This window comes from Rhinichthys klamathensis, unplaced genomic scaffold (assembly GCF_029890125.1).
Source record: "Rhinichthys klamathensis goyatoka isolate OS25496 unplaced genomic scaffold, OSU_Roscu_1.1 h1tg000730l_1, whole genome shotgun sequence".
NCBI classification, from domain to species: Eukaryota; Metazoa; Chordata; class Actinopteri; order Cypriniformes; family Leuciscidae; genus Rhinichthys; species Rhinichthys klamathensis.
In genome coordinates, this window is record NW_026607143.1 from 189,559 (window position 1) to 211,587 (window position 22,029).

Here is a 22,029-nt window from a genome sequence, read left to right on the forward strand (position 1 = left end):
CATATCTTGCCCCCATTGACTACCATAGTAGTAAAATATACTGTTGAAGTCAATGGGGGGGGGGGGGGATCTACTCGTTTACATTCTTCCAAATATTTTCCTTTGTGTTCAGCAGAACAAATACATTTATACAGGTTTGTTCGCAACCATTTGAGGGTGAGTAAATGACTGAACTTTCATATTTTGGAAGAACTGTCCCTTTAACCAATCGTCTGGTCCTCCGCGCCTGTAGGTGTCAGTGTAGCTTCCGGTTTCCCCGCTGCCTCTGAAAAAGAACCACGTGAGTGACGCACTTCCGCTGCTACAGTTAAGCGACACACGTGTGTGTTTATGAACATGCAGAGCTGGTAGTGTGTCAATCAGACAGTTATATATTTATGATTTGTGAGAATATATGTCCGCTTCTCTTTTATGTAGAACAGAATATAAGATACGATATAGTTACTAATAATAGTTATTAGTACTCTGTTGTAGTTATCAGGCTGTGAGTTTTACAGCACACATGTTTTCTGATATGGATTTAATCAGAACTATTGATGATGATGTTGAAGTGCCAGACGAGCCGGATTCAGCGTCGGACGATGAAGATGTAAGTTCAGTTTACAGTTCAGATACAATGAAAAAATTCATGTTTTTGGGGCCTGTAAGTTACCATGATAATAATACCATGTTTTGTGAAGTGCATCATGGTAATAGTGTGTTGTGCTGTGTTTTGGGGAACATACTGTGGTAATACCATGTTTTGTGATCTGTGTCATTATAATACTACTTTATATGGAGATTTACCATGTTTTTGAAGCACGTCATCATGATAATACTACGTTATCTGGGGGTGTACCATGGTAATACTGTGTCAATACCATGTTTTGTGATGTGCATCATGTTTTTTTTAGAGTGTACCATGGCAATACTATGTTTTTTTGACAAATAGTTAAAACTAAAACCATAAAAACAAAAGCACAAGCTTATGGAAGCATTTCACATTTGCATGTATTTTAACTTGATGTGCTACATTAACTCAAAGTAAAGCTGAAATAAAAATGGGTTACACTTTATTTTAAGGTGATGTAGTTACATTGTACTTACTGAAATAAGTACTGAGTTATACTAATTAACTACATGCACTTAGTATAGAGTAATGGTTAGTTACTTGTAGTAATGCATTATTTACTGATACTGTATATACTAAGTAACTATGTCACCGTAAAATAAAGTGTTACCTAAAAATTAATAAAGAATATAGACATATTTTAAAAGCTTGAACTTGTTTATGTAAATTAAAACGAATTTAAAATAATAATTGTTATTTAATTATACATTTTGTACATTATATACATCATTTTAATTATATAATTTTTTAATAAGGTTTATTGATAATATATGGTTATGGTTACACTTAAGTTACAAAATAGATGTATGAGATGATAATAACTTATACAATTAATGAGAGAGAGAGAGAGAGAGAGAGTGTATGTGTGTGTGTGAGAGAGAGAGAGAGAGAGAGAGAGAGAGAGAGAGAGAGAGAGAGAGAGAGAGAGAGAGAGAGAGAGTGAGAGTGTACACGGTATGTGAGAGAGAGTGTGAGTGTGTATGTGAGAGAGAGAGAGAGAGACATAACTACATCCTACATAACTACCATTGCACATGAATTCCCTCATGGTGTATTTGCCTCTGCTAGCATGACTTTAGCCTGGAATCACGTGTGTGTGTGTGTTCAGGATCAGCCCATCGTGTTGAGCAAGGAGAAGCGCGCGCTGAAGGGCCGCACAGGAGACTTCAGTGCTGGTTTCGAGTTTGGCGAGCGGGACGGCCTGTACAGCGGAGACTGGGCGATGGATGACGTGATGGCTCAGCTGAAGAAGAGGGTGAGTGGCGTTCACACTGACGGACTGATGCGTGCGGCTCGTGTTGATCTTCATCTCTTCTGTTGCTTGTTTTCAGAAAGCGGCCACGACTCTGGACGAGAAGATCGAGAAAGTGCGGAAAAAGCGCAAAATTGAGGTAAGACGATGTTGAGTCGAGTCACCTTTATATAAACAGCGCTTTAGACAATATATTGCTTCAGAGTAATGAACATGCAAATAACACGAGCTGTAAAGCAGCGCTACTGAAGACTAGTGTCGTTATTCTGCTTAAAGGTACACTGTAACTTTTGGCCATCTAGTGGTTAATAAAGAAAACTGCATGCGTTTGCAGAAGAACGTGGTTTTGGACGTGCTTGGGCTCTGCGTGACTGCGGATCAATATGTTTCTCCTAGGGATGCACGATATAGGAATTTGGCCGATATTTGATATGCCGATATTTTCATACTAATTTTGCCCGATACCGATATATTTGTGTGTTTTTTTTTTTTGTGCAAAAAAAGCTTATTAAAGCTTCTATTAAAGTTCTCAGTCAAGAGCAGTGAGTGATTTCCTCTGTGTTTTGTTGTTTTATTAACATTAACGAGATAGTTCTCCCCAAAATTTAAATTGTCATTTACTCTCTCAAGTTTCTTTCTTCTGTTGAAATTATAAAAGTTATTTGGAAGAATGTGGCTAACCAAACAGTTCCTGTACTTCAGTGACTTCCATAGTAGATTTAAGCACAAGAAAGAAATGAATACAGGTTTGGATCAACATTAGAGTGAGTAAATAATGACAGAATTTTTATTTCTGGGTGCAGTATCTCTTTAAGGACAAGCGGCAGCATATTATTACTGTCTCTTTAAGAACTGCACGCGACACGTCTAATATACACGCATTTGACAAGCAGATTTTCTCTGTTTGCTTTCACTTTAGACACAACCAACTTTGTTTATGTAAACCTTGTGTGTATTTGACAGTATCAGCTAGTGTTGTCAAAAATATCGATATTTCGATAAATATCGATACTGAAATATCTGAACGGTACCAATACTAATTTCCCGAAGTATCGATACTAGCCGAGCGGTCACTTTCACTTCTCTCAAAAGGCGCGTTGACAAACACCACACGTGACGCATTCGTCTCATTCGCTCTGGGTAAATAGCAAAAGTGAAGTGAATGGAAAGATGGCGAGGGCCGCGCCCCCGCGACCGGCTTTGGTTGATTGATAAAGAACACCACGAGCGGGCATGTCGGAGAATAGCGCGGACACGCGTAAAAAACACACCGCGAGCGGGCATGTCGGAGAATAGCGCGGACACGCGTAAAAAACACACCGCGAGCGGGCATGTCGGAGAATAGCGCGGACACGAGCTACACACCGCGAGCGGGCATGTCGGAGTCGGAGAATAGCGCGGACACGCGTAAAAAACACACCGCGAGCGGGCATGTCGGAGAATAGCGCGGACACGAGCTACACACCGCGAGCGGGCATGTCGGAGTCGGAGAATAGCGTGGACACGCACTACACACCGCGAGCGGGCATGTCGGAGAATAGCGCGGACACGAGCTACACACCGCGAGCGGGCATGTCGGAGTCGGAGAATAGCGTGGACGCGCTACACACCGCGAGCGGGCATGTCGGAGAATAGCGCGGACACGAGCTACACACCGCGAGCGGGCATGTCGGAGTCGGAGAATAGCGTGGACACGCGCTACACACCGCGAGCGGGCATGTCGGAGTCGGAGAATAGCGTGGACACGCGCTACACACCGCGAGCGGGCATGTCGGAGAATAGCGCGGACACGAGCTACACACCGCGAGCGGGCATGTCGGAGTCGGAGAATAGCGTGGACACGCGCTACACACCGCGAGCGGGCATGTCGGAGAATAGCGCGGACACGAGCTACACACCGCGAGCGGGCATGTCGGAGTCGGAGAATAGCGTGGACACGCGCTACACACCGCGAGCGGGCATGTCGGAGAATAGCGCGGACACGAGCTACACACCGCGAGCGGGCATGTCGGAGTCGGAGAATAGCGTGGACACGCGCTACACACCGCGAGCGGGCATGTCGGAGAATAGCGCGGACACGAGCTACACACCGCGAGCGGGCATGTCGGAGTCGGAGAATAGCGTGGACACGCGCTACACACCGCGAGCGGGCATGTCGGAGTCGGAGAATAGCGTGGACACGCGCTACACACCGCGAGCGGGCATGTCGGAGAATAGCGCGGACACGAGCTACACACCGCGAGCGGGCATGTCGGAGTCGGAGAATAGCGTGGACACGCGCTACACACCGCGAGCGGGCATGTCGGAGTCGGAGAATAGCGCGGACACGCGCTACACACCGCGAGCGGGCATGTCGGAGTCGGAGAATAGCGCGGACACGAGCTACACACCGCGAGCGGGCATGTCGGAGTCGGAGAATAGCGTGGACACGAGCTACACACCGCGAGCGGGCATGTCGGAGTCGGAGAATAGCGTGGACACGCGCTACACACCGCGAGCGGGCATGTCGGAGAATAGCGCGGACACGAGCTACACACCGCGAGCGGGCATGTCGGAGTCGGAGAATAGCGTGGACACGCGCTACACACCGCGAGCGGGCATGTCGGAGTCGGAGAATAGCGTGGACACGAGCTACACACCGCGAGCGGGCATGTCGGAGTCGGAGAATAGCGCGGACACGCGCTACACACCGCGAGCGGGCATGTCGGAGTCGGAGAATAGCGCGGACACGAGCTACACACCGCGAGCGGGCATGTCGGAGTCGGAGAATAGCGTGGACACGAGCTACACACCGCGAGCGGGCATGTCGGAGAATAGCGTGGACACGCGCTACACACCGCGAGCGGGCATGTCGGAGAATAGCGCGAACACGAGCTACACACCGCGAGCGGGCATGTCGGAGTCGGAGAATAGCGCGGACACGAGCTACACACCGCGAGCGGGCATGTCGGAGTCGGAGAATAGCGTGGACACGCGCCACACACCGCGAGCGGGCATGTCGGAGTCGGAGAATAGCGTGGACACGCGCTACACACCGCGAGCGGGCATGTCGGAGTCGGAGAATAGCGTGGACACGCGCTACACACCGCGAGCGGGCATGTCGGAGTCGGAGAATAGCGTGGACACGAGCTACACACCGCGAGCGGGCATGTCGGAGTCGGAGAATAGCGTGGACACGAGCTACACACCGCGAGCGGGCATGTCGGAGTCGGAGAATAGCGTGGACACGCGCTACACACCGCGAGCGGGCATGTCGGAGTCGGAGAATAGCGTGGACACGAGCTACACACCGCGAGCGGGCATGTCGGAGTCGGAGAATAGCGTGGACACGAGCTACACACCGCGAGCGGGCATGTCGGAGTCGGAGAATAGCGTGGACACGAGCTACACACCGCGAGCGGGCATGTCGGAGTCGGAGAATAGCGCGGACACGAGCTACACACCGCGAGCGGGCATGTCGGAGTCGGAGAATAGCGCGGACACGAGCTACACACCGCGAGCGGGCATGTCGGAGTCGGAGAATAGCGTGGACACGCGCTACACACCGCGAGCGGGCATGTCGGAGTCGGAGAATAGCGCGGACACGAGCTACACACCGCGAGCGGGCATGTCGGAGTCGGAGAATAGCGCGGACACGAGCTACACACCGCGAGCGGGCATGTCGGAGTCGGAGAATAGCGTGGACACGCGCTACACACCGCGAGCGGGCATGTCGGAGTCGGAGAATAGCGTGGACACGAGCTACACACCGCGAGCGGGCATGTCGGAGAATAGCGCGGACACGCGAGCGGGCTGCGGGCACCCAATAGATTGTTTGACTATCAATAATCCCTCACATCACTCATTTTTTAAAATTATTGTATAGGTGAAAACAGACTTAAGGAACAGGCTCCAGGGGTAGGCTACTATTTAGCATTATATGCTCAGCATCAGGGGTGTTTGTTGTTTGGACAGACCTGCCCCCACTGCTAAAAAAAAAGTCCTCAAGGAAACACTGTAACTCTTCTCATTTGAACTTTTCTGAAACATTAACCAAGATGGCCTAGTATTGTTGTTGATAAGAGTATCTGACTGAGGAATCTTAGACAAGTAAATATTGTAACTGTGGCCAAATGTAAATTAACTGGTGCCTATTTAACTTTATTCAAAAATTATTATTTAATTCTGCAATTTTCCTTCATTAGCGATTATCATCAATTTGATTACACAGATATTAATTAAACTAAACAGCTAGACAATGGCATCTCTGAATTCAATAATGAAATGCCTTTAACTGAAAATTGAATGTTTAATCTTATTATTATACATTACTGACTCTCTATCCTCCAATTTGATACTGTTAAGTGCTTTTTTGTTACAGTATGTTTTAATCTTTGATAACAGTAGGTAATAAAAATACATCATGTTAGCTCTGGTCCAATTAAAAAATATAAACAAATAGAACTCAGGACATTTTTGTTCGTGTAAAATATACCTCATTGTCATGTTCTAGACTTGTTATATTTAGCTTTAAATTAAAAAAATACCCCCTTAATATTGTGGCAGTTTTTTCTCCGTGGTATCGAAAATGGTATCGAATATCGATATTTTTCAAGGTATCGTATCGAAGTTAGAAATTCTAGTATCGTGACAACACTAGTATCAGCGCAATAAGACTCGAACGATTAGTCCAGTATGCAGGCGCTGTGATGGCTTTAGTTCCTGTGAGCGTCGGGTGTAACGCGCTCAGAAAAGCGGATGTTAGAACAGCGCATCAGCACGTGAATGATATGTTTACCTAGCAAGACTTTGACGCACATGCAAACAATGAACTTTTGTGAATTGCGGTGTCCCGTGAGTGTAACTCTACCTCTGCGTTTACATGTGATGTGATGTGAATGTACGTCGCGTTGTACAGTATGTTGAGATGAAGGCGCCAGAATTGAACTGATAGAATGCACGATACTATGATTTTTCTTCAAAAGCAGATCGTGGAGACATTTTAATCGTCCACGATCAAAAACCGTGAGACGCACGGCACACCCCTAGTTGGAAGTTTAAGTTGCTGGCGCTCATGCTTCGTTCACGGTCGTCACGTGCGCATAGGAAACACGCCACCCTATCGGCAAGGCTCATCGGCAGAAATATTCATATCGGCCGATGCCGATGATGGTCATTTTAAGCTTTTATCGGCCGATACCGATGTTGTCCCGATATCATCGTGCATCCCTAGTTTCTCCTGTTGCTCATAAAACATGCTAGGCTTCAGAGCAGGGGCGTCGCACCCGTGGGGGATTTTCCCAGTAAGAGGGTTCAACACCCGCAGTTTTGCACAAACGCCTTCCTACAGTCGCTCCTCCTTTTCTCTGGCCGCTCTGTGTGCGCGCTCGCTACGGCTCCTCCTCTCCCCCTCCCTCTCAAACATGACACCGGCTTTGAGTGTGACCGGCTGATGATTGGCTGTTCTGCCTTAAGTCCCGCCTCTCTTGGTGCGTTTGATTTATCGGTCAACTCGTGCTGAGGAGGCGGGAACTTTATGGTTATGGTTATTTACATCTCCTTTTTCCAGGTACTTAGAATGAGTTTAATGCTTTCGAGGTTTTTAAATAAGCTTGATATGTGTTTGGGAAGATATTATGCTTATGTTTTGTTGACACTATGTTTTGTTGCCACTGTTGCCTTGGCTTTTGGCTTGCTTATTTGGGGACATTTAATATTCAATAATATTATTGATCTGCCTTACTTAAGGTGGACGTTGACGCAATTTCTTTTAGAAACAAACTTTGTTATATTGTTTTCATGTTATCACTGTGAAGCGCTTTGATACAATCTGTATTGTAAAAAGCGCTATATAAATAAAGGTGACTTGACTTGACATGTCGAGCGTTTTTGGTATTATATTTTGTTTTTTAGACTAGACAGCACAATACTTTAAGTAGGCATTCTGTTTGTGCTGCGTGATTTAAAGAAAAGTGCGCACTTTGCTCACGCGATCATTCAGCATGGTGATCTGGTGTTTTCTCTAAAATTCAAACTCAAGGGTTTATTTCTTGCAAGTGAAGAAATTAGGACTAAAGTATTGTAATTTTCCTATTCTATAGCGTAATATAAAATATACTTTTGAAATTTTCATTTCATTTACAATAGCATACATTTATAGGCTATATGGATTTTCCATCATAGGAATAATTATATAAATCATTATAATATTATTATAATAAATGTTTGGCATTCTAAAACACCAGTGATAATGTAATGTAGACTGAGACTCTGTATCATAACTAAAAAGATGTTTGAGCTCTCTTTAGGTACAAGTCAATTATTTTTCTTTGTTCAATGTGCACAGTTCATGGGTTGAAGCTCTTAATTTTGAGCTCTCAAAGTGCACCAGATTGATGCATTTAACCTTAAAATGTACAAAATCTTCTGGGAAACAACGATCATTTACTGTTAATGCCAAATTTAAATGTCCTTGGACAAACTACACTACAGTCCTGCCTATGGAGGGGCCTCTGAATTCTTAATCCGGCCCTGACCACATCCATCCCCCGCACTTTTGAAAAGCTTGCTACGCCCCTGCTTCAGAGATATAACCAGTTTAGATGAAAGGATCTCAAGCTGAAGACGTTACTGTCGCTTTACCCATTATTAGACACGGTACTTAAATAAATTCCTGCACAGCGCTGAAACAACTATAATTAAATGATCTTCACTATAGATAATGATAGAGAGCTAATAATTGGAGAGCTACATATGGCAGTTTATCTATAAAACACTTACTCTCCTGTGGCGTAATAAAACACCATCTCTGCGTCGCTTTTACAACATTTCAAATCCCTCAGTTCTCCATGCCTGAAAAGCAAAGCTAATGTTGATTCTAGTTTTATTACGAGCTCTGTCTCGTTCTCTTTTCTCCTGCAGACTTTCCTCTGTTCTCACACACACACACACACACACACACACACACACACACACACACACACACACACACACTCACACTCACACTCACACTCACACTCACACTCACACACACTCACACTCACACTCACACACACACACTCAACTAACCTCTGACACTAACCCCACACACACACACACACTCACACTCACACTCAACTAACCTCTGACACTAACCACACACACACACACACACACACACACACACACACACACACACACACACACACACACACACACACACACACACACACACACACACACACACAACCTCTGACACTAACCACACACACACACACAACTAACCTCTGACACTAACCACACACACACACTCAACTAACCTCTGACCAGACACACACACTCAACTAACCTCTGACCAGACACACACACTCAACTATCCTCTGACCAGACACACACACTCCTCTGACCAGACACACACACTCCACTAACCTCTGACCAGACACAAACACTCCTCTGACCAGACACACACACTCAACTAACCTCTGACCAGACACACACACTCAACTAACCTCTGACCAGACACACACACTCAACTATCCTCTGACCAGACACACACACTCCTCTGACCAGACACACACACTCAACTAACCTCTGACACTAACCACACACACACACTCCACTAACCTCTGACACAGACATCACTTATGAAAAAAATGGGTCAATTATGAAAGAATTATTCAGCATCTCAATCGAGTTTTGTTATCAGCCGATGCGGATAGTGTCCATGCAAATCGATAATACTTCTGAATATTAAGTGTCTCGATATTCAGTAATACTGAGTGCGTATTGTTTTAGAAGTTATAGTATTTGTTAAAGATTCGTTTGTTTGTAAATCATTTTAACTCACATTTGTGCATCTGCAGGAGAAAACTCAAAAAAACAAGAAAACAGAAGCTCCAGCCTCTAAACCACAGCAAGATGATGATGAAGATGATGATGATGATGAAGAAGAAGAGAACGATAAAGAAGAGGATGAAAATGACAATAACAATAAAGAATCTGCTGGAGATGATGATGATGATGAGGTGGAGGAAGACGAGTTCTCCTCGGGTGATGAAGAGGTGCTGAAAAAAGCCGGTATGTGGAAGAACGACACCAATACAAACTTTCCATTTTTTATGGATTATGGTTCATAATCAATTTTTATTTTTATGGTTCATATTATTTCTCTATGAGCATGTTTGATTTATTTCATCATCTTTCTTTTCTTCCAGACACTGTGAGAGAAAAACAGAAGAAGGGCAAGAGGAAAATCGTGAGTATGAATCAGTTTTCTTGTTGTTTATGGCATAAATCTCCTATGATTATGATCATAATGTGTGCAAATACTGTTTTACTCCTGCGCTCTCTTCCAGCCTGAAGCGTTTTTTGAAGATGCTTCCCAGTATGACGATAATCTCACCTTCCCGGATATGAATCTATCCAGACCCTTACTGAAGGTCAGACTGACGATTAATTATTCATTTCATGTGAAACACTTTTCATATATGCACTTTTATATCAATATATAGCAATCATGGAACGTAAGTGACACTTTTGACCTAGTAATGCTGGTTTAGGCTGCAAAATTATGTAAAGTAGCTCGTACAAACGCTTTAGGGACTAAACATGGAGAATTTCTTGAGATAAATACATGGTGTCATCAGAATAAATGACCACTTTTATAAGTAGTAAAGAGAAACATAACTAAAGCCGTCAAAATTAAGGGGAGACACCCCAGGTGAATAGTAAAAAAACCACACAAAAAAAACTAATAGATATCAGCATGAAACTTCCCCAGTTGATTACTGACATTAAGATAAATATATTTTGTATTACAAGTTTTTAGAATATTTCTATTTAAATATGCAAATTAGGTATTATCTCATTAAATATGCGCTAAATTGCATATATTTCCAGAAGAGAAATCTGAACATTGGATAAAGCCAGATTCAAAATTCTTGTTTAATTTTGTTGACATATTCGAGTCAAAGGTTTTTACAGAGGGGATTTTGGATATCTCTTTTTATCAAACTGTCAACAGCCATAAATTCATTTTCACCCTGTTTTTAGGTATAAAATGTTGTATAAATCAGATTCTGAATGATATATGAACAAACCCCTCGGTAAAAACCTTAAGAATATAGGTAGGAATACAACAGTGTGTAAGTGCAGCTTAAGTGGAGATTTCTGGCTCCGAGGATGAGAAAAAACACATTTTGAGAAAACGCCCTTTAAAGAATTGACATCAGCCAATGAGATTTCGCTTTTAGAGTTAAATTCCCCATTGTACTTTCATGATTGGTTGCTGATAAAAAAGGAAATGACCATATTTGGATCCGACAACATTGTACAGGAGAGAGAGAGCTTTTCAACCGTATACAGGTGAAACTCGAAAAATTAGAATATGGTACAAAAGTTAATTTATTTCAGTAATTCAACTTAAAAAGTGAAACTAATATATATTATATAGACTCATTACATGCAAAGTGAGATATTTCAAGCCTTTATTTGTTATAATTTTGATGATTATGACTTACAGATATGAAAACCTTTTCACAATATTCTAATTTTGAATTTGGGATTTCATTAAGCTGTAATCCATAATCATCAAAATTATAAGAAATAAAGGCTTGAAATATCTCACTTTGCATGTAATGAGTCTATATAATATATTAGTTTCACCTTTTAAGTTGAATTACTGAAATAAATGAACTTTTGCACCATATTCAAATTTTTTGAGTTTCACCTGTATGAAATGTATTCAACTTTTGTTGAATTTAGGAGAAATCTACAGACAAAGTGTAGTAAAATAAAGACCTAAATCTGTAGTTTGGACTTTTTTTCACCACAAGTCTGAAACAAGACATGTAATGAAGACAAATAGTCCAAATTCGGCCAGTGAAAAACCCCAATGTTTTTGCCTGTCGCATCTCGCCTCAAACATTGCAGCATCTGACGGACCTTCAGTAGAAGACGCACAGTTTCATCTCACGTTCTCTTCCTCGTGTTTCCTCAGGCCATCACTACTATGGGCTTTAAGCAGCCCACTCCTATTCAGAAAGCCTGCGTCCCTGTGGGGCTTCTGGGAAAAGACATCTGTGCATGTGCCGCCACTGGCACTGGTAAGACTTCCACTGTCTGTGCTTGATTTGACCAGAACGAATGTGAATATTACTATTTTATTTATTTGAGCTTGTTTATTTAACAGGGACAATACACTTGGCATTGTTACACAGAGACAACCGATGCCGTGTACATAGATAGGGCATATACAGATGAAACTCGAAAAATTAGAATATCGTGCAAAAGTTCATGTATTTCAGTAATTCAAATTAAAAGGTGAAACTAATATATTTAGTATATATATAACTATATACATATGCATGATTACATTTTTCAGAGGGCCGACATTTCTGTATTTAAAATCTATTTTTTTATTATTGATTTCATGTAATACTACTTTTTTTTTTTTTTGAGATTTTGAATTTGGGGTTTTCATAAGCTGTAAGACATAATCATCAAAATTATAACTTTTGCACGATATTCTAATTTTTCGAGTTCCACCTGTAGCATAAAGATAATGTGCGGCCCTCGTCCCTGGTTAGGCTTTTACATAAAATCAAAACAAAGACAATTATCACAAGGAACGAAACAAATACACATACACACATGTATATACAGATGACTTTGTGTGTATATGTTGTACCTAAACAAACAAACAATGGCGTATTGACATACCTAAGCACATATGTAACTTTATACACTGTCACAAACATAAACTATAAATGATCCTACATGCAAAGAAAGAAAGAAGAAAAAAACAACCAACCTAAGTTACTCTATAACTGTAATCTCTGTGATGTTTAGTTGACTGTATGTGTGTGTGTGTGTGTGTCTCAGGGAAGACTGCAGCCTTCATGTTGCCGGTTCTGGAGCGTCTGATCTACAAGCCGAGAGAGACTCAGGTGACGCGAGTGCTGGTTCTGGTGCCGACCCGAGAGCTGGGCATTCAGGTGCACACCGTGGCCCGTCAGCTGGCCCAGTTCACCAGCATCAGCACGTGTCTGGCCGTGGGTGAGAGACGCACACGCACTGTTACAGGATTTACTCACGCTTCCAAGTAGCTTTTATATTTTAACTTTTCATTTTTCAGTTTAAGTATCATCAATTTTATGTTTCTTAATTATATATATATTCATTTAGCTTTTATATTTTCATTTTTCAGTTTAAGTATCATGAATTTTATGTGTTTCTTAATTATATATCCATTTAGCTTTTAAGTATTTTACAAATATTCCTATTTATCTTATTTTTATTTCAGGTTTTGTTTTAGTAATTGTTTTAGTAATTTTAGTACTAAAAATCAATCTCTATTTCTTAATCTCTATTATCTCTATCTAAGCTATTTTTTTGTACTAATTTTATTTCAAGAAGGTGCCTGGAAACATCTCTGAATTTTAAGGTTTTCATTTAATAATTATATTTTATTATTTCAGCTTTCTTTCTTTTTAAATGATTTTATAGCTTGTTCTAGTTTTATATAGTTTTAGTAATTTTATGAGCTTTTAAAATTTTCATTAGCTTATGTATTTCTATATATATATCTCAGTGTTGTAAATGAAGGGCTGCAGGATTGAGGTGTTTTGTGACTCTGTCAGGTGGGCTGGACCTGAAGTCTCAGGAGGCGGCGCTGAGAGCGGGTCCAGATGTCCTGATCGCCACACCAGGACGACTGATCGACCACTTGCACAACACGCCGTCGTTCGAGCTCAGTCAGATCGAGATCCTCATCTTAGACGAGGCCGACAGGTGAGAGGGAAGCTTCTGCAGCTACTGTGACTGTGAAGGGTTTGGCTGGTGGTTTAGACGTGTGTTAGGCTTGCTACGATAGTCAGTGTTGACTGTGTTCAGAAACAACACCGGCTACATCACTTGCCCAGCGTGGCACCGCCCCCACCATCTATTTATTTATTTATTTGAAAATAAAATCATTTAGTTCAGTTAGATAAGTGGTTCTCAATCCTGGGGACCCACAGCTCTGCACATTTTATATGTCTCCTTTATCTCCCAGTTCAGTTCATAGAGCTCTTTCCTAACGTGTGTTAAATGAGGGAGACGTACAAACTGTGCAGAGCTGTGGACCAGGATTGAGAACCACTGAGTTAGAGAACACACACTACAATCAAAAACTAAACGGTGTCTGCTTAATAAATCGTGAGCTGAACAAGAGTCGCAGCAGGAGTCAGGTTTCATGAATGGCGAGAGTCAGGAGCTGACGGTGATGGCGGATTTGCTGTCAAAGCGAAATGTAAAAGCGCCTATGTTTGCAAATTTCTCATTATACTGTTTTTTTGTTGTTGTGTTTTTCATTAAGAATAATAGGCTAATGAGCTCAGCTTTCTAGCAATCCGCCCCAGAATTGGTGCTAATTTGAAAGCGAAACTAAAATATGTCCACGGGCGTGAGCAGAACAGAGCGTTTTCAGTTCATTCCTATGGGAAAACGCTTGCTCTGCTCCGAAAGGAAAGGAGCTCTACTGGTTTTAATGAGAAGCCCTTCATCAACCTTCTAATTAAATCAACCATTCATTATGAATGCATGTACAGATGCGCGCATTTTACTTTTGCCTTTAAATGAGTGATTATTTAAAAGCCCCCGCCGGTGATACCGGTGTTGTCACACGTCGATTAACCGGTGGGAGAATCTCCTCACGTCACATCCCTAACGCGTGTGTTTTCCTCAGGATGCTGGACGAGTACTTCGAGGAGCAGATGAAGGAGATCATCAGGATGTGTTCCTATCAGAGACAGACCATGTTGTTCTCAGCCACCATGAGTGAGGAGGTGATGCTGCTCTCCTTCAGCTTTACTGCAACCGTATTACACTGACAGTCGTGTGTTCTGAACGGATGCTTTATGGATCCGGTGTTGAAGGGTTTGAAATCAAATACATTATATTGTGCAAAATAGATAAACAGACAGACAGACAGACATGGATGGATGGATGGATGGATGGATAGAGGATAGGTGGATGGATGGATGGATAGAGGATAGGTGGATGGATGGATAGAGGATGGAGGATGGATGGATGGATGGAGGATAGATGGATGGATGGATGGAAAGAGGATAGGTGGATGGATGGATAGAGGATAGGTGGATGGATGGATAGAGGATAGGTGGATGGATGGATAGAGGATAGGTGGATGGATGGATAGAGGATAGGTGGATGGATGGATAGAGGATAGGTGGATGGATGGATAGAGGATAGGTGGATGGATGGATAGAGGATAGGTGGATGGATGGATAGAGGATAGGTGGATGGATGGATAGAGGATAGGTGGATGGATGGATAGAGGATAGGTGGATGGATGGATAGAGGATAGGTGGATGGATGGATAGAGGATAGGTGGATGGATGGATGGAGGATAGATGGATGGATAGAGGATAGGTGGATGGATGGATAGAGGATAGGTGGATGGATGGATGGATGGAGGATAGATGGATGGATGGATGGATAGAGGATAGGTGGATGGATGGATGGATGGAGGATAGGTGGATGGATGGAGGATAGATGGATGGATGGATGGAGGATGGATGGATGGAGGATAGATGGATGGATAGAGGATAGATGGATGGATGGATAGAGGATAGGTGGATGGATGGATGGATGGATGGAGGATGGATGGTGGATGGATAGGTGGATGGATGGATGGAGGATAGGTGGATGGATGGATGGAGGATAGGTGGATGGATAGATGGATAGAGGATAGGTGGATGGATGGATGGATGGATGGATGGATGGATGGATGGATGGATGGATGGAGGATAGATGGATGGATGGATGGAGGATAGGTGGATGGATAGATGGATAGAGGATAGGTGGATGGATGGATGGATGGATGGATGGATGGAGGATAGATGGATGGATGGATGGAGGATAGGTGGATGGATGGATAGAGGATAGGTGGATGGATAGATGGATGGATGGAGGATAGATGGATAGAGGATAGGTGGATGGATGGATGGGTAGATGGATAGAGGATAGGTGGATGGATGGGTAGAGGATAGATGGATGGATGGATGGATGGATGGATAGAGGATAGATAGATGGATGGATAGAGGATAGATAGATGATTTATAGATAGACCTATGTAAGGATAGATAGATGGATGGATAGAGGATAAATAGAGGATAGATGGATGGATAGAAATGATTAAATTCATCAAAATAAATTAAGTAAAGACAGACAAATTCCATTAAATAAATAAATAAAACTAAATAAATAACAATACCACTGTTTCTAATTTAATTTCTTTACTGACAAAATCAATTAAGCCATAAATTTATTGCCATAAAAATCAGTTCCAGTTCCAAACCGTGATCATACTGGTATCAGACAGATCTTCATTTATTGATTTGGCCGATATTAGAGGTAGATGAAACCAGGGTTTATTCTTCTATCATCACATGGGTTGTGTGCCACATATAACACTACTGTTGGCTGTTAGTCTGTTAGTACAACATCTCCACATCGGTGTGTTTTGGATGTGTGTGTCCAGGTGAAGGATCTGGCGTCGGTGTCTCTGAAGCAGCCGGTGAGGATCTTCGTGAACAGTAACACAGACGTGGCGCCGTATCTCCGGCAAGAGTTTGTGAGGATCAGACCCAACAGAGAAGGAGACCGAGAGGCTATTGTTGCAGGTAAAGTGCCCTAGTGAGGGCTCTGGGTAGTCAGCTGGCTTTTAAGTGACGGATTTCAGGTGCTTTTCATGGAGAGCAAGTTCTCACGTGAACCACACGAGACACTCGCTAACATTCACATTCATTCCAGCAGAGTTTGGCATTAGTGTGTTGCTCTAACAAGCAAAAAATATGCACTTTTTTTTATATTACATTCAACAATTTACAATCACTAATGAACATTTATTTATAACATATTTACATGTATTTTTAAATGAATTTATAACATCTTCCTTTCAAACCGTCCGCCATCTTTTAAGGAATTTGTTTTGCTTATCACTGTCAGTGTTTTTTTTTTGGAATTTTGTATGTACTATTATAGTTATACAATATTATAGTTATTAAATATTTCTATTTAGCTTTATTTTTTACTTCAGTTTTAGTTTTTAGAAATTTGTTTCTTCAGCTTGCCAAGGCAACATTTTTAATTTAAATTTTCATGAAATTTAAATTTTCAAGAAATTAATTTGCATGAAATTTTCATTTGCATGAAATTTCATAATTTTTAGTTTTCATAATTTTTTTCCAAATTTCATTCAAGTTTTTTTTTTACATTTTAATATTAATATTTAATTGCATAGCAGCTTCATTTAAAATTACCAAAAATTATGCAAATTTTAGTTAACAACAACAACACTGCATATGCATGCAACGTTGCAACACAAAACGAGGTATTTTAGCCAGTTTTCCTGCTGGTGTTTGATATCGTCACATGGACGTTTGAGGGACATGTACACACAGACGGACTAAAGGAAAGCATTAAAAAGCATCATCACATGACTCTGTCCACAGCTCTCCTCACCAGGACGTTTCAGGATCACGTGATGCTCTTCACTCAGACCAAGAAACAGGCTCATCGCATGCACATTCTGCTGGGTCTGATGGGGTTAAAGGTCGGCGAGCTTCATGGAAACCTGTCGCAGACGCAGAGATTGGAGAGTCTGAGGTGCCGTGAATTTTCGTGTGATTAAAAACACAAATATTTGCCTTTAAAAGGATCTGAACGAAAGCCGTCTCTGTGTTTCAGGCGTTTTAAGGATGAACAGATTGATATTCTGGTGGCCACAGATGTCGCTGCCAGAGGACTGGATATAGACGGGGTGAAAACTGTGAGTTCTCATTCGTTTGCACTGAATATTAATATTAGTGAAGAAGCCACGATATCTGAATGCATGCATGTGTGTGTGTGTGTGCAGGTGATAAACTTCACCATGCCCAACACGGCGAAGCATTACGTGCACAGGGTCGGCAGGACGGCCCGCGCGGGTAAAGTGGGCCGCTCCGTGTCTCTCGTGGGCGAGACTGAGAGGAAGATGCTGAAAGAGATCGTGAAAAAAGCCAAAACGCCCGTCAAAGCTCGTGTCATTCCTCAAGGTAAACACTTCATCTTGTGTTGAGGAAAATATGCTCCCAATTTTTTTATGAATCTGTCAAACTGATTAATGAATCTTTCTAAATGATATATTGCACATCGGTTGGAATCAAAATGATTATAAATCCTTTTCCAATATCACTCACAAACTACTTGAAATCTAATTTAAATTCATTATTATATTTCAGCTTTATTTCTTTTTAAATTATTCTTTTTATAGTTTGTCATTTTGTAATGTGCTTTTGTCATATTATATATATATATATATATATATATATATATATATATATATATATATTAAAAAAACTATAATAATAATAATAATAATAAAAAAATATATATATATATATATATATATATATATATATATATATATAATTTCTATTTGCCTTAAATTACTAAAACTGTAATAAATTAAGTATTTTGACCTAAATTTGTTTGTCGAGGCAACATTTCTTATATAAGTTTTTCATCTAATAATTGTTATTTCAGTTTTATTTATTTTTAAACCATTTTAATTGTTTTAGTTTGCTTTTTATATGTATGTGAGTGTATATATGTATGTGTATATATATATATATATATATATATATATATATATATATATAATATCAATATTTTGAATTAGCTTTTATTTTTATATTTTTAGTTTTTATGTTAATTTTAGTTAAAATATTTGTCATTTTGTTATTATTATTTTTTATTTTATTGTCTTTTTTTATTTAATTTTTTTTTAAATATTGCTATTTAGGTTTCATTATTTTTATTTCAGTTTTATTTATTCATTGACAGGTAATAATTTCTGTGCCTCAACTTAAAATGATTTCAGTTTATTGCCAAGGGAATATATTTCTAATTTTCATTTACTTTTTCTTTTTTTTAGCTCTATTTCAATGAACAGAAATGTTTTTTATAGTGTTAGTTAATGATAATAACTCTGTAATGAAGCAGTGCGTATGCTGTAGGACATAAATGCAGGAACAATTAATTTTTTTTTTATTTTTTTTTTTTACAATTTTCAATATATCACAATCTAATGGACAGCTGATGTAAAGTGATTGTTTTGACCTCACCAGAGGTCATTCTGAAGTTTCGTGATCTGATTGAGAAGTTGGAGAAGGACGTGTACGCAGTGTTACGCTTGGAGAAGGAGGAAAAGGCAATGGCTCATTCAGAAGCGCAGGTCTGACACTCTTCTTTCAAACATTCAGCTGTCTGATTAAACACACTGACTCCTGTGTTATTAAATGGTGTGTGTCCATCATTCTGCTGGTGTCCAGATCAGTTTAGCTCAGAAGAGGATAACACAGAGCGCAGACGAGAAACAGCCGCCCAGAACCTGGTTCCAGACACACGAGGAGAGGAAGAAAGATCGCAGTGAGTCCCGATCAATTCATGCTCTCTCCTAAAACAGTTAAAAAACAAATACAAGATTTTTGTTTTTGAACTCTCTGCTTGCCAAGGCTGCATTTATTTGGTCAAAAATACAGTAAAATTATGAAATATTATTAGAATTTAAAACCGCTGTTTTCTATGTGAATATATAGTAAAGTGTAATTTATTCCTGTGATCAAAGCTGTATTTTCAGCATCATTACTCCAGTCTTCAGTGTCACATGATTTCATGTGTCCGTTTCATATTTTGTGGAAACTGAAACATTTTATTTTTCAGAATTCGTTGATGAATGAAAAGTGCATAAGAACAGCATTTATTTGATATATATTGAATATTTTGTCACATTATAAATGTTTTTCACTTTTGATCAATTTAATGCATTCTTGATGAATAAAAGTGTTAATTTAGTTAAATTAACAACAACAAAACGTACTGACCCCAAAATAAGCAACGTGAACATTAAATGCACTCTCATCATGACCACATTCACACCTCAGATTTTCAATAATTCTTTGATTCATTAATTGTTTGTGTATGTCTTTAATTTTCTTGTTCTTTGTCAAAGTGGCGAAGGTGCTACAGGATTTTGATTTTGCTCTGAGAGGAAAGAAAAAACGTGCAGAGTTCCTGAAACAGGGCAAGAGAAAAGAGTTAACGGTGAGAGAAGTCCTGAGTTGAATTAAACAGTACAGTCAATAACATGCTTTTATACCATCTGAAATGAAATTTGCTCTTGGTAATGAATTTTAGTACTGTATGATGCATCAGATGTGCCACTCACTTGAGTTTTGAAATGCTGAACCTGTGTGTGTGTGTGTGTGTGTGTGTGCGCCAGGCTGAGGAGAGAGCTCAGTTCGAGGTGCTGAAGTCTCAGATGTACGCTGAACGAGCAGCGAAACGCGATCGCAAGCCGAAGCGAGCCAGAGTTGTTCCAGAAGACGAACCCGTTCAGAAAGGTTCGCAAACAAACGCCTGTAAACCTCCAGCAGGGACTGACATTCTGAAACCTTTAGTTCAAACTCTGACCTCAAACTCAAACCTTCTTCTTCCAGCTAAAAAACCGAACAAATCTAGGAAGAAGTCTGTGTTTGACAAGGAGCTGACGAACACCAGCAAGAAAACGCTGAAGCAGTACAGAGCGGGGTGTGTGTGCTGTTCGATACGTGAGGAGAAAGATTTCAAGGTTTCTCATTCGTGTCTCCGAGTCTAACAGTGATTTCTCTGTCCAGGCCGTCCTTCGAGGACCGAAAGAGACTCGGCCTTCCAAACAAGAAGGGAGGACGCTTCAAGTCAAAGTCCAAGTGAGATTTATTATTTCCCTAAAACACATTCAGATTAGACATTATATATGTGCTCATTTTTCATGCATCCGGAAACACTTCATTTCATTTAACAGCAACAGAGTGTTGATATTTAACTTTTCTTTTTCATAAATAAATACAATGCATTGGTGAGGGATTTGACATGATTAAATGCATCATGAAATATTGCAATAAATATATAAAAGTACAATATGCAAGCATGAGTAGATTAATTTTTCATGTAAAATAAAAAAAGAATGTGAAATACCGTACAAAATGGCCTCTACTTGCGAAATATAAATACACCCTTGAAATAAAATAGTGGACAACATAAAGCAAATCAGTATATCTAGGAAAAATGTAATGCATCACTAAATATTTAAATATAAGTATTTAGTAGCATAAAGAAATATAAAGGGTGAGAAATGTATTTATACATTTACAAAATGTATTTTTTTTATGCTTGCATTTCATTTGTACTTTTAATTCTTTATTGCTACGTTCCATTATATTTTTAATTAAATCCTTATATATTTAATTTAGGCTCCCTGCATAGGGAATAACCATGTTTACACACACATGATATAATAAATATATCACACACACATATATATATTTATGTGTGTGTGTGTGTTTTTTATTATTTTACAGTTATTATGCAAACTGATTTTAATGACCTTGTATTAAATGAGAATAGATATTTGTGTATTTAATTTGTCACACCACAGAACTGCTTAAACTGAAATAAAGGTAGTAAGAAATTGTGACTGAAGTAAATGTGTATATTTTAGGTAAATCTGACGCAAATGTCTTGATAAGTTTTATTCAAGAAAATTAGTGAATGGTGAAAAAAGCATAATTTCTGCCGGTCTTCTCTTAAATCCTTTATGCGTCTTTCCAGGTTCAGGAGAAGGTGAATCTGTGACTGATGGAAAACTTCAATGGAACATCTGCCTCTTTATCATTTTATTATCATCCCCCCTCCAAACGCAACCTCCCAAACCCTTCCAATAAAACTCTACAACCGAACACCTGTATTTCTGTTTGTCATGCATGTGTAGAGCTGATACATGTATAACCTACGGCTAATGAGCACCAGAAATAAGATTTATTTCCCTTTGATTTAAGCCAAACTATCCCTGCAGAACGAGAAGATTGAGTCTCATAGACGTCAGAGATGTTAAAGAGCTCAGAATATCTCAGTCAGCCTCTTCACAGCCCTCACGAAACAATGAATCCATGTCTTCTTTATCAGCCGGCCTTGAAGATAATGCAGCGAGAAGCTCTCCCTCGGCCCACAAGAAATTAATGAAGCTTGCACATTCTTCACAGGAAAGATGCATACTGTATATCATAAAACTGGATCATAGTTTTAACCCTAACACTTTTATTATTTCGATGATCCACTTTAGATGTTCTAC

General features: G+C 40.4%; 1 protein-coding gene across 1 annotated transcript; it reads left to right on the top strand.

Moving 5' to 3' along the window:
* The first annotated feature begins 432 nt into the window (after positions 1-432).
* Positions 433-21,637, top strand: ddx27 (DEAD (Asp-Glu-Ala-Asp) box polypeptide 27). The gene is made up of 21 exons (XM_056242550.1): positions 433-589; positions 1,719-1,865; positions 1,942-2,001; positions 9,683-9,896; positions 10,034-10,074; positions 10,175-10,258; positions 11,818-11,923; positions 12,702-12,875; positions 13,460-13,610; positions 14,545-14,644; positions 16,360-16,501; positions 17,333-17,486; positions 17,568-17,649; positions 17,737-17,914; positions 18,989-19,095; positions 19,193-19,289; positions 19,873-19,964; positions 20,143-20,263; positions 20,360-20,450; positions 20,537-20,608; positions 21,510-21,637. Exons 1-21 carry the CDS (start codon positions 503-505, stop codon positions 21,523-21,525), a joined length of 2,316 nt encoding a protein of 771 aa, XP_056098525.1. The 5' UTR covers positions 433-502; the 3' UTR covers positions 21,526-21,637.
* Positions 21,638-22,029: the final 392 nt, after the last annotated feature.

Bases quoted from the DNA above. Each gene is read 5' to 3' on its own strand.
- ddx27 (XM_056242550.1), top strand. From the start codon at position 503: ATGTTTTCTGATATGGATTTAATCAGAACTATTGATGATGATGTTGAA. The intron at 590-1,718 runs GTAAGTTCAGTT...GTGTGTGTTCAG, and splicing joins CAGCGTCGGACGATGAAGAT to GATCAGCCCATCGTGTTGAG. The intron at 20,451-20,536 runs GTGTGTGTGCTG...TTCTCTGTCCAG, and splicing joins CTGAAGCAGTACAGAGCGGG to GCCGTCCTTCGAGGACCGAA.